At 44.6% G+C, this 13,965-nt stretch overlaps 1 protein-coding gene across 1 annotated transcript in view; it reads left to right on the forward strand.

Annotated features, from left to right (window-relative positions):
- Nucleotides 1-2,908: 2,908 nt before the first annotated feature.
- LOC309546722 (uncharacterized protein) overlaps nt 2,909-13,965 on the forward strand; it is a gene marked incomplete at its 3' end in the record, with an annotated part of 73,926 nt that continues 62,869 nt past the window's right edge. Inside the window, exons 1-2 of the mRNA XM_082246424.1 lie at nt 2,909-4,028; nt 6,916-6,999. Of these exons, the coding sequence (XP_082102550.1) occupies nt 2,960-4,028; nt 6,916-6,999 (1,153 nt within the window). The 5' untranslated portion in view covers nt 2,909-2,959. The remainder of the gene's footprint in view (nt 4,029-6,915; nt 7,000-13,965) is intronic.

Raw genomic sequence — 13,965 nt, forward strand, 5'->3', positions numbered from 1 at the left:
GCTCTTCCGGGATTGTGAACTTACCCATTAAAACCCCCTCCTCTGCTCTATACAGCTCTTCCGGGATCGTGAACTTACCCATTAAAACCCCCTCCACTTCTCTGTACAGCTCTTTCGGGATGGTGAACTTACCCATTAAAACCCGCTCCTCTTCTCTATACAGCTCTTCCGGGATGGTGAACTTACCAATTAAAACCCCCTCCTCTTCTCTGTACAGCTCTTCCGGGTTGATGAACTTACCCACTAAAACCCCCTCCTCTTCTCTGTACGGCTCTTCCAGGATGGAGAACTTACCAATTAAAACCCCCTCCTCTTCTCTGTACAGCTCTTCCGGGTTGATGAACTTACCCACTAAAACCCCCTCCTCTTCTCTGCACGGCTCTTCCGGGTTGATGAACTTACCCACTAAAACCCCCTCTTCTGTGTAAAGCTCTTCTGGGATGGTGAACTTACCCATTAAAACCCCCTCCTCTTCTCTGTACAGCTCTTCCGGGATGGTGAACTTACCCATTAAAACCCCCTCCTCTTCTCTGTACAGCTCTTTCGGGATGGTGAACTTACCCATTAAAACCCCCTCCTCTTCTCTATACAGCTCTTCCGGGATGGTGAACTTACCAATTAAAACCCCCTCCTCTTCTCTGTACAGCTCTTCCGGGTTGATGAACTTACCCACTAAAACCCCCTCCTCTTCTCTGTACGGCTCTTCCAGGATGGAGAACTTACCAATTAAAACCCCCTCCTTTTCTCTGTACAGCTCTTCCGGGTTGATGAACTTACCCACTAAAACCCCCTCCTCTTCTCTGCACGGCTCTTCCGGGTTGATGAACTTACCCACTAAAACCCCCTCTTCTGTGTAAAGCTCTTCTGGGATGGTGAACTTACCCATTAAAACCCCCTCCTCTTCTCTGTACAGCTCTTCCGGGATGGTGAACTTACCCATTAAAACCCCCTCCTCTTCTCTGTACAGCTCTTCCGGGATGGAGAACTTACCAATTAAAACCCCCTCCTCTTCTCTGTACAGCTCTTCCGGGTTGATGAACTTACCCACTAAAACCCCCTCCTCTTCTCTGTACGGCTCTTCCGGGTTGATGAACTTACCCACTAAAACCCCCTCTTCTGTGTAAAGCTCTTCTGGGATGGTGAACTTACCCATTAAAACCCCCTCCTCTTCTCTGTACAGCTCTTCCGGGATGGTGAACTTACCCATTAAAACCCCCTCCTCTTCTCTGTACAGCTCTTCCGGGATGGTGAACTTACCCATTAAAACCCCCTCCTCTTCTCTATACAGCTCTTCCGGGATGGTGAACTTACCCATTAAAAACCCCTCCTCCTCTCTGTACAGCTCTTCCGGGATGGTGAACTTACCCATTAAAACCCCCTCCTCTTCTCTGTACAGCTCTTCCGGGATGGTGAACTTACCCATTAAAACCCCCTCCTCTTCTCTGTACAGCTCTTTCGGGATGGTGAACTTACCCATTAAAACCCCCTCCTCTTCTCTATACAGCTCTTCCGGGATGGATCAGAGTGGTTTTAATTGGTTTGCGCCTGTACAGTGAACGCCTCTAATCTGTCACAGAAGAATCGGCATCTCCAGAAGTAAGTGCAGCAGGACTCAGGAGAGGACAAGAGCAAACAGTGTTAGCTCACCTTTTCATATTTTTTTTTTATTTCTGAAAAGAAAGAAATGAACTAACACTTTAAGCAATGCAGCCAGGTTACTTCCCTGCCCTAAACTGCGAGGTCATCAATTTCCTCTCTACGTTTCTCAGTTGCAAAGAGCAGAGCCAACCCTCCTCTGTGCTACTGTACCATGATTACAGGAGGCAAATATCAAGACAAAAGAATATATTTAAAGTAGTTCTAAAGGCTGAAGGATTTTTTACTATCATGCATTCTGTGCATGATGGTAAAAAACCTTCAGTGTGCAGCTACCCCCTCAGCTCCCCCTATACTCGCCTCAGCCCCGATATGGATCCCGATCCAGCAATGTGGATGAGAGCAGAAGCTCTCCAAGGACTCTCTCTATTCCCTGGCTGAGACTGAGCAGCCAGAGCCATTGGCTCCCACTGCTGTCAATCAAAGCCAGTGGGGAGGGAGTGGGGGCAATGTCAAATCACGCTCTTTGTGTCTTATACAGAGGGGGCTCGGGAACGAGCACACACGAGTTTCCCCAGAGCATGCAGCAGGGGGAGGTGCCAGGAGCACCTTCATGGGACCCAGAGAAGAGGAGGATCTGGCTGCTCTGTGCAAAACCATTGCACAAAATAGGTAAGTATGACATGTTTGTTATTAAAAAAAAAGACAACTTTTACAAATACTTTAAATTTTATTGCACCTAGAAAGATATTTAATGTTTTACATAATTTCATTAAGTGTTTTTTTTACTATCTGCAGAAAGTTCAACATATTTCAACATGGAATTTTCCACATTAAGGCTACCACAATGTTTTAGAAACATACACTACATTTCAGCTACAAGGTGCTTTCTAAAATGATGTGGTAATCATTCATCTCTTCCTTGTTCCTCATGCCAAGCTGTATCACTCTTACACTGCAATACCTACTTCTCCATTTAGGTCAGCCAATCACAATAGTCTGGCAAAGGAGGAAGTTTTACATATCTGAAAACCAGTTTGTTTTGTCACGACTGACCTACAACAAAGCTCCTCGGATCATTTTAAACATTCATCACTTTACTGCAGACATAGTTCTCTGTAACTTCATAACTCATGTTTCCATGCTTTAGAAGATGTCAGATAATAGAAAGAAACGCAAAGATTCAACGTTTATTTGCACCCTATTTAAAATACATTCACAGTTTAATTTAGACTTTAGATTTCTTTTGACTATGGAAAGTCTAGGCTAGTTGACTACGTGTTGAGCTTGGCTACGAAAGAAGCTCCAGTCATCTGAAGAAGACTTCTTATTTCAAAAGGTAAACAATTTCAAGTTGGTAAAGATGAGGACATGGATTGAGCCGGTGGTAGCTGGATCTCAGTTAGCCAGCTCCTTTTATGACACAGGTTTACTTTTGGTGGTAAAAAGTTACTACAACCAGACAAACACACAATCGAACAGTTCCAGCGAAGATGTACTGCAAAAGTCCATTTCTGATTTCTACATCATATACAACCTCATCGTCAAACTGACCCCTCTGCCTTCTGCCTACATTCTGGCAAAAATAGGAGATAAAGGGAAACGAAAGATAACACTTTGTGTGCCACTTGTTGGATTTTTTATATCCAGTTTATGTCTTCTCTTTGTAACTCTCTGGGACTTGCCCATACAAGTCATGTTTGGCACAGCTGCTTTCAATGGCTTGTGTGGTTGGTTCACAGCTTACTGGTCATCGGTTATGGCATGGGTCTCACTGGATTCCTCCACTGAGAGACGGTCCCTAAGGCTTGTTATCACAGAGTGCACGTTTGGCTTGGCTGGATTTATTGGAAGCCTAATTTCCGGCCATTTATTTATTTACCAAGTTAATAATCACCCAGGGATAATTTTGGTGTGCTGCAGCTTTGCAAGTTATGCATTTTGTCATTTGTATATCCTTTTTATTTTGAAGACTCCTCATTCTGAGGTTATTAAAAAAGAGAAAATTATCTCTGGAATAGCTGAAGACCAAGCTGAAGACCAAGCAGTTCCTCAAGAAGAAGTTCCTACAGAACACAGCAGACTAATTCATTCTTCCAAAGAGATTACAACACACAAGCAAACATATATATTTTCCTCTAAAGTAACTATTTCTCTCCTGTTTTTGAGTGCTACCTTATATAATTCTGCAGTCAATGGTGCTGAAGATGTGATCAATTTTTTTGTGCTAAAGAAACCACTGAGCTGGGGCCCAGTAGAAGTTGGCTATGGAAATGCTGCGGCCTACATGATCTTTGTCACCAGTTTTCTTGGTGTTTTTGTTTTCTCCAGATGTTTAAAAGATTTGAGCTTGGTCATTTTTGGAATGTTTTCATTTTTTGCTGGAATTCTGATCATGGCTTTTGTTCGCTGGACCTATCTATATTACATCGGTAAGTAAAAAAAAAAAAAACCTTGGTTATCCATTTCATTTTTCATGGCAGCTCATAGCAATTTACCTGTATGTAAATTTAAAGTAAATTTATAAAAAAAACTTTTTAAATATTTTGTATTGGCAGACCCTGGTGCACCAGATAGGGGATCTGTGGGTGTGGTAAAAAATATAGGTGTAGTCTTTTATGATATATTTACATATATTTGCACAGACCTTGTTGTTTTTCCATGCTATAGAATTTTTTTTTCATTTTCAAACTATATCAGTATAGGTAGGCTCATAAAAGCCAAGGTTTACTGTCAGGGTCCGGACTGGCGGCAGGGAATTGCACTGGAGGTGGATCCTCTGTGTCAGTAAGGGATTGGCGTGGACCGTACCAGGGGACCGGTTCTAAGTTACTACCGGTTTTCACCAGAGCCCGCCGCAAGGCGGGATGGACTTGCTGCGGCGGTAGCAACCAGGTCGTATCCTCCGGTAACGGCTCAACCTCAAAGACAGCTGATTTAGGCGCGGTACAGAAGGACAAGGCAAAGGCAGGGTCAGACGGAGCAAAAGGTCAAGGCAGGCGGCAAGGTTCGTAGTCAGGGGCAACAGCAGAAGGTCAGATACACAGGCAGGGAACGATACACCAAAAGCTTTCTCAAGGTACCAAAGGCAACAAGATCCGGCAAGGACAGGAAGGGGAAGTGGGTTTTTATACCATTTGGACTGATTGGACCAGGCACCAATTAGTGGTGCACTGGCCCTTTAAATTTCAGACCAGCGGCGCGCGCGCGCCCTAGAGAGCGGGGCCGCACGCGCCGGGAGGAAGCCGAACGGGAGGTGAGTGGAGTCCGCGGGCGGGAACGTCCCGCCGCACGGACCGACTGAGTGAGGAGTGCGGGGGAGCGGCGCTCACGGTCGGGGAAGGTGACCGGAGCGCCGCTACCCGCAGCATGCCTCGAGTGCTCCGGGGACGCTGCAGGACCCGGAGCGCTCGGCGTGACATTTACCTTCACTCCTCTCCCCTCCCCTCCAATTTAGTTCACTCAATTTCTTTACATAGGGTACATTTGTAAACCTGTATCTCCTAATTATATAAATAAGTCTCCATGCACACTGGCTTAACCACTTAAGCCCCACAAGATTTTACCCCCCTTCCTGACCAGGGGGTATTTTGCAATTCGGTACTGCGTGACTTTAATGGACAATTGCGCGGTCGTGCGATGCTGTACCCAAATGAAATTGATGTCCTTTTTTTCCCACAAACAGAGCTTTCTTTTGGTGGTATTTGATCACCTGTGCGATTTTTTGATCATGCGCTATAAACAAAAAAATCGCGTCAATTTTGCAAAAATAACAATATTTTTCACATTTTTTATATGAAATTCCTCAAAAAAAATGTAAAAATCAAAATTTTTTAACATTTTAGGCCAATTTGCTTTCTGCTACATATGTTTGGTAAAAAAAATCGCAATAAGCCTATTTTGATTGGTTTGCGCAAAAGTTATTGTGTTTACTAACTAAGGGAAAGATTTTTGTCATTTTTATTGTTTTTTTTTTTTAACGAGTAATGGCAGCGATCTGCGATTTTTTTTTGCGGGACTGCGACATTGCGGCGGACAGATCAGACCCTTGACTGACATTTTTGACACTTTTGGGCTTACCAGTGACATTACTACAGTAATCAGTGCTATACATATACACTGTTACTGTAAAAATGACACTGGCAGGGAAGGGGTTAACTTCATTGGATAAGGAGGGGTTAAGTGTGTCCCTAGGGGCGTGCTTCTTACTGTGCAGGGATGTGGCTTTTCATGTAACAGCAGAGATCTACGATCCTACATAGCAGGACCGTATGATCTCTGCTGTTACACAAGGGAGAATGACAGACGGCTTTGTTTACATTAGCCACCTGCCTTTCTCCCTCTGTAACGGATGATCGCTAGTGACCGGCGGACATCGGGTCCGCCGGTCACACGCACGGGGATCAGAGTGAGCGAGCGGGGGCGGGAGTGCGCTTCCGGCGGCACGCGCTCGCCCCCTATTGCCTCGCAGGCGAGTGACGTACCCATACGTCACTTTGCCTGCACGGGGCTGACCGCCGCAGTATATGTACTTGCGGTCGTCGGCAAGCGGTTAAAAATGGCTGCTTCTACCGGAGTCTTGTGTTTTGCCTGTAGAAGCAGATCAGTGTTCTCCTAGGTGCCCATGCACATTAGGATGATTACAGGCATATTTTAAGCTCAATGTTTAGAGGTAGGAAAAAAAAAACCTTCTGGTTTGCGTTTCTGATTGGAGCCCTCTGGCAGAAAATATGCAAAACTCCCCTAAACTCGTCTAAACTTTGTACAAAAAACGCACTATTTGAATGTTTTTTTTTTCTGTCAGGAGAACTGGCATTTTTTTAAGCCCAGTGTGCATGGAGCCTAATATTTTCTTAAATAGCATTCCATTTTTTAAATAACTATGTAAGTTATGGATGCATTTTAAATTGAGCTGAAAATGAACTGCATCTGTTTTCACCCTTTGTGCTTGTCTGCTGATGTATAGCAGTGGTTCTTATGGTGTTACATAAGTCATCATTATGACATCATATCACAGACAGAAAAAAAAACGTGTATAATAATTTTTAATTTTGGTGAGACAGAGGACCTTGTTTTTTATAAAGGAATGATGCATGCATATAATATTCTTAGATTTCCCAAATCAACCCTTTAGGAGCATATAAATCACATTTGGTTCCCTTTTTGTAAGATTTTGCTGTAGAAAAATGATTCATGCCACACTCATAAATCAGATTGATGGGAAATAAATACACAGTTAAGTCAGGAAGTGAAAATTCTAAATCTAAAATGAATGCTTTATGTTATTTCTGAAACTATTTTTTTTTTTTTATATTTTAGCCAGACTTGCCATGATGTTTTCTCTGATCCCCATGCCAACAATCAGAGCTATATTATCCAAAGTCACACAGGAGTCATCTTATGGTAAGGGGAATATAAATATGATTGACAACTACATACCTAAGCTTGTCAAGCAGAGCAATCACTATAGTCTGTCATCAATATTATTTGTGAATAGGCATTTACTTATTATTTCTGTGGATTCACACTACAGCCAATACATTTTGTTTTGGTTTTCAGTACAGAGGGGAAGGGTGAGGAACCTGTGTTGGGTGTTTATTAAAGTGGTCCAGAAAATGCACAGGAAGTGAATAAAGGGGTTACAGGCAAGAATAAAAACCTGACAGAGGATGTTGTCTGTGTCCCCGTTGGAGAGATTCTGTTCACATCCTGTCCCAGTCACACAAGAAGTAAGGTGAGTCCCACTTATAGGAACTCAGAACAATACAAGCATGGTGAAGGCTTTACAACTTCCTCATTCTAGGAAAAAGGGGATTTACTGCCATCTGCATCCCTGTTGGAAAGACTCTACCAAAGTACTCTCCCAGTGACCACACAGGAAATGACAGAAAGTCTCACCAATGGGGTCACAGGCAGCAATTAAAACCAAACAGAAGTTTTATCCCTTCCCTACTCCAAGACTAAATTAAAGTGGTTATAAAGCCTTAATGTTTTTTTCCCTTAATGCATTCTTTAAAACTATACTCTCTAGCACCTACCTAGGAGGGTGCTACATATATAAATAAATGTAGGGGGCCAGTTTAAATATGGCCTTTGAATACACAGGTGACTTTGATGCTAGTGGCACAATGCCGTTAGCATGCCATATGATAGACCCTTTCTCCTCCCTTGCTGGGCCTGAAAACTACTGACTCCCCTCGGGGGCACCAACACTTCGCTGGTCCAGCTCCTGGAGGAGCAATTCCCTACCGACTGGAAAGTGGTCTGGTGCTGGCAAGTTAACCCCCTCATCAAGATGACTCTAAGGGTCCTTTCACACGGGCGGTCCTTATGTCCGTTTTTCATCCCATTTTTTTGGGGACGAAAAACAGACATAATGCATGTCAATGGGATTGCGGATGTCAGCAGATGACCATCCGCTGACATCCGATTTGCGTCTTTTCCTATCAGTTCCATTTTTTGGAACGGAACAGAACCCTATTTTTCTTCCGTTTAAAAAAACGGAACCGATGCAAAAACGGATGTCAGCGGTGTTATCCGTTGACATCCGCAATCCCATTGACATGCATTATGTCAGTTTTTCATCCGCAAATGGATGGGATGATAAACGGACATACGGACCGGATGACACAAGTGTCATCCGTGTCCGTAAAATAAAATAAAAAGTTTATACCAGGCCGCTGTGTGCCATTTACTATTAATAAATATATAGTGCCAGCCAGGCCAGCAGCCTGCTTAGCAGTGTACACAATATAAGACAGTGCAGGCCAGGCCAATTACATTGTACACAGGTAAAGTGCTATACTAAGTGGCAGGGCCGGAGTGGGACTAATTTTCAGCCCTGGAGTTTCATGCCTTAGACCGGCGCACTTTAGTTCACGACTGACTATATTAAAATAATGTAATTAAAACCTCAGAATATAAGTTTGCAATGGCGCGCTGTTCTCTACAGCCTTGTAATTCATTGTATTTTTCAAAAAATATCATCATTTCCAATTCAGTGCAAATACAGTAGTAGCCTTCTCCGCCATGGATTCCCCCAGATCCTTCCCCCCCTACTATGTATGATGCATGCATATTCTTAGCCCCCAAGTGCATAACTTTACATTTATCAACATTAAACCTCATTTGCCACATAGTTTTTTTTAAATGTACAAAAATATCGGCCAATATCAGCCAAAGCCGATATTCAATGGCCAAAATATTGGTATCGGCAATAAAAAAACGATATCGGTCAATCACTAATTCATAGTGCTGCCAAAGCAGCCAATTCCATGTTTTAGCTTAGTATTAAAAATGAGATTAAACATTGCAGTGATATAAAGTGGGGAACATTTGTAATCTGTTCTCCGGCTATAGCTCAAATAAAACCTCTACCCTGTACACATTTCTAGAGAAATACACAGACATGCAACGAAGTAGAATCCACAGATCACATTCAGTTTGGTGAAAGGTGACGGTTACATTCGGTCATGTATGGTCTATGTGCATTTGTTCAAGGACCTCAAAAGCACCTAAGCAGCGTTCATTGGAGGCTTTTTTCCAATTTTGCTTCAGTAAACTACCAAACCCTGCAACTGTGCTACAGTCAGAAATTAATTGACTTCATCTTAATCTGAATTTTATGTATTTCTAAGAATTATGCAAAAATCTAAGATTCATGCAAGCTCCCACATGGAACGCCTGCTTCTTGTTACTTGTTCTTGTACTGTGCAGTTGTCTCAGGGACACCAAAATGAATGATGGCAACAAGAGGACCTTACAACTCAGGGGCAATATCTCCTTCTTCAATGCCATCCTTCACCTCACCCTCCATAAAATGCTAGTTAAAACTGCAAAAAAAAAAAAATATCCCCTAAATACCTGTAGGGAAAAAAAAAAAATTTGCCAATTTACTTACCTTTCCCCCAGCTTCCTCCAGAGGTAGCTAATCAAGGAGGACATCATCTCCTTCAATTGAGGAATTTAAACCCTCTTCCGCTATGAATGCTGGGCCCCTGCCTGTGTGTGCCTGATGTCACTGGTTGCTAGACACCAGGCGGATAGCAACCAGTTCAGGAATCACACAGTGTGCGTTAAATTCTGGGACACTGCTTTGTCCTGGAATAAAACTGCCTTCACTGTCATGCTACATGACAACCCCCCAGATGGTAGAAGGTTTGTTTCAGGCAGTAGGGAGGCGATACAACGGCTCCTTACCTCCTGTCAAATGCTCTCTGAAGAGCAATCTGCATGATGGTTGCTTTTCAGAGACCAAAACACGTGTGAACAAGCCCTTAATTATTTATTTTTTACAAATGTTTTACATTATTTATATTGTTTTGAGAATTTATATGTACAGTGTATATATATACTTTTTACATTTTTAACTGCCCTGTTGGGGGGCTTTTATGAAATATCAGGGCTCTAAACAGACCCCAGATGTTTCACTTATGAGACACCATGTGGTTTGGTGCCTGTGTTAGCAGATGTGTGGGGTGCCATTACCAATAAATGGCACTGTCGCACGTCTACTAATGGACGATTTGTTTCTGTGTGTGTGTCAGGAAAGCCACAATCTTGTGACTGACATTCAAAGGTGAGAACTTTGCCTTATAGTGGGGTCACACCGGTGCGCTGCAGTTTGGTCACAGTGTGATTGTGTGTGCTTTTTACCTGGATTTTAGGTGCACTTCTATTGAATTCCATTACACAGTGCGTTTTCTGAAACCGCATCAAAGATGCAACATGCAGGACTGTACTTTCATGAAAACGCACTTTGTAATAGAAATTCAATAGAAGTCCACCTAAATCCCGGTAAAACGCACACACAATCACACTGTGACCAAACCACAGTGCACAGGTTATTAGGTATAGGGGGGGGATAGGTATAGGGGGGATAGGTATAGGGGGATAGGTATGGGGGGGATAGGGGGGAATAGGTATAGGGGGATAGGTAAAGGGGGGGGTAGGGAAAGGGGGGATAGGGATAGGGGGGAATAGGGGGGGAGGAGGGCAGGTCTGGGTAATAAGAACATGTGTTAATGAAGAGCAGAGTGAGGGACTGTAGAGAGAGTGCTAATGCTGCATTTTAGGACAGGACTGGGTCAGCTAAATGGCTGCTTAGATAGCCCAGAGTTGGGACCAGAGGCTGCAGGACATGCAGTGGATATTTATGGAGTGGACAGCTGAAAGAAGATGGTGAAGGGTTATTGTGAACAGGAGAGAGGAGCAGTAGACTCAGTGCTGACTTACTATTGTGCAGGGAAGGTAAAGAGAAGACATGCTGAGGACAAAGTGAAAGTAAACAACGAGGAAGATTCAAGTGACCTGGTCGAAGAACAAGCTGACAGGGGGAGGGGAGCTTGTAAAGAGTAGAGTGATAAACAGCTGAAGTAGAGATAAGGCAGAGGTGAAGTGGATGGAACAGACAAGTCCGGGGATCATACATTGATTGTACAGTGACAGGAGGGAGAATGATATTCACCCCTGTCAGGCAGGAGAAGGCAGAAGCTCCCAGTGCGTCCCCCCTTCATCACACATATGGACATGTCCAGGGCAGATGATACTTGTAACTTTCGGCAGTACACTGGCCCTGCCTGCTCCCCAAATGGACCAGCCCACCTGGAATTCTCCAGATGCTCCCGATTAGTCAATCCGGGCCTGCTAAGTGGGATTTGTTCTAGGGGGTCTGTACTGTGGGATTAGTGTTAGGGGGTCTGTACTGTGGGATTTGTTCTAGGGGGTCTGTACTGTGGGATTAGTGTTAGGGGGTCTGTACTGTGGGATTAGTTCTAGGGGGTCTGTACTGAGGGATTAGTGCTAGGGGTATGTACTGTGGGATTAGTTCTAGGGGGTCTGTACTGAGGGATTAGTGCTAGGGGTATGTACTGTGGGATTAGTTCTAGGGGGTCTGTACTGAGGGATTAGTGCTAGGGGGTCTGTACTGTGGGATTAGTTCTAGGAGGTCTGTACTGTGGGGTTTGTGCGAGGGGGCCTGTACTGTGGGGTTTGTGCTAGGTGGTTTGTGCTTGAGGGGTTTGTGTGGGGTTTGTGCTTGAGGGGTTTGTGTTCTAGGGGGGTGTGTACTGTGGGGTTTGTGCCACTCTCAGTCAGTACATCCCATAATAGGGTATCTCTCACAGTATATCCCATAATAGGGCCCCTGCTCCCTATTATGGGATATACTAGTACTGATGGACCCCTTAATATGTGATATATTGGGAGAATTTGTTCACGCAAGCAAAATACAGGGGACAAAATGGGTGGAGTCTATAAGAGGTGGGGCTTCTGCGAAATGGGAGGAGTCAAAATGGAGGGGCGGGGTCTTGCACCCCACCATCATAAAATTTCCCCAGCCGCCACTGTTAAATACTGAAATAAATTAACTTTTGATGATATTCTAATTTTTATGAGATGCAACGGTATGTCTCCATGTGTTTCCCCCCTGTGGTTCACTTCAGACCAACTCCTAGTGCTCCATCATGTGACCACACACTTGTTAAGTTGTGCCCTCACCTCTGATAATTGATTGTTTGACAGCAGATATTATGATTTTTTTTTTTTTTTTTTATTAAGTGGAGAGGGATTAGAACATCTGTCAGGTTTTACTGCTGCCTGTGCTCCCATTAGGGAGATTTACCTTCTCTATTTCTGTTTACCATTATCATTGAAAGTATAAGAAATCCAAAATTTTGGATTGACATCAGATTCGAAATAGAGAGGAAATCTTCCAATAGAGACACTAGTTCTGGTGGTCTTGGTCAGGATTTTCTCACTTTGGAGAGGTCTCCTTTCACTTCCTGATTTGGCTATGGAACAGAAAGTGAAGGAAAATATCCTCTAGGGCAGTGGTCCTCAACCCTGGCCTACAGGACCCACTAACAGGCCAGGTTTGCAAGATAACTGAAATACATCCCAGGTGATATCATTTGCTGCTCAGTGATTGCAGTACTCTAGTCTGCATCTCCCCAAGGTAATACTTAAAATCTGGCCTGTTAGTGGGCCCTGAGGACCGGAGTTGAGGACCACTGCTCTAGGGGACAAAAAAAAAACCTGACAGGACTAATAACCCTCAATTACTCATTCAAAATTATGTTTTACCTTACACTTTAACATTTCTGGATCTTCCCTATAATATAGCAAATCTTCACTTTTTGCATTCAGCTCCACTTTAATTCACACCTTCCCAGCAACATAAATGTAGCTTTCTTTTGCTCCCCTATCAATCCTTTCAGCTGCTAGTGATGAAAGCAAAGCCCTGTGTAAGCTACAGGCTACCGTCATGGCTCAGACAGAACTATTGACCAGTGGCAGCCCGTGCATAGGGGGCGCCAGGGCGCCGCCCCCCCTAAAAAAAAAGAAAAAAAAAAAAAAGACAAAAAGAACAATAAAGTTATATAAAAAAAAACGGTTCGCCGGAATCGCCGACCTATGTGGTGGCTAAAAGGGGGGGTGGGGTTTGCGACCCAGAAGAGGCGCCGATTGGCTGCCTTCTGGGGGCATAACCTGGGCGCCGGAAGGAGCGCTTGGCCACCCCCACCTTCGTGATATCCTGGCTGTGATTGGTCCAGTCTCCAGCCTGGGCCAATCACAGTGGGACATCAGCTAGTGTCACAATCACTGCTTCCGCCTTCTTCCTTCCCGCCCGAGTGTGTCGCACTGCTGCATTGGAGATAGACGTCCCATCCGCAGCTCCGCACTGGGCAGCCCGAGTCAGACCGACGGCATAGAGCGACGACTCGAATCAGTGAGTCACTCACCAGGAGGACCAGTCCACCAGGAGCCTGGAGCAGGACGGAGAGTCGGGGACCAGGACCACTCGGTGAGTCGGATCGGGCGGCGGCGGCCCGGCAGGAATTCCGCGCACTGCGCGTAGCGTCTCGAGGAGCGGAGGTCATCTGGAACAAGTTACCAGTCGGTCACGGTAAGTGAGTCCTCAGTCCTCCTGACCTGTCAGTCCTCCTCTCCTCCAGTCCTCAGGCCTCCGTGAGTCCGTGACCGTCCCCAAAAAAAATGCTGGGCAGCACTGTGGGCAGCCATTGCCAAATTAGATTGCCATGCCATTGCCAATTTGCCATCACCATGCCATCCATGCCTGTACCTACATGTTCTGCCATGGGCTGGGTCCATCCATCCACCCATCATGGATGGATGGATGGATGGATGGACCCAGGCCATGCCAGAACAGGTAGGTACAGGCAGGTCACGGTGCAAGATTTATCAAGTTACCCAGGCCGGGCCCAGACCAGAGTGCAGATATCCTTATATATATATATATCATAATGGATGGATGGATCATCCATCCATCCATGGATTGATATATATATATAATCATATCTGCACACTGTGGTCTGGGCCCGGCCTGGGTAACTTGATGTTATTCTTCTT

The sequence above is a fragment of the Pelophylax lessonae genome (assembly GCF_965119305.1).
Source record: "Pelophylax lessonae genome assembly, chromosome: 1".
Lineage (NCBI taxonomy): Eukaryota > Metazoa > Chordata > Amphibia > Anura > Ranidae > Pelophylax > Pelophylax lessonae.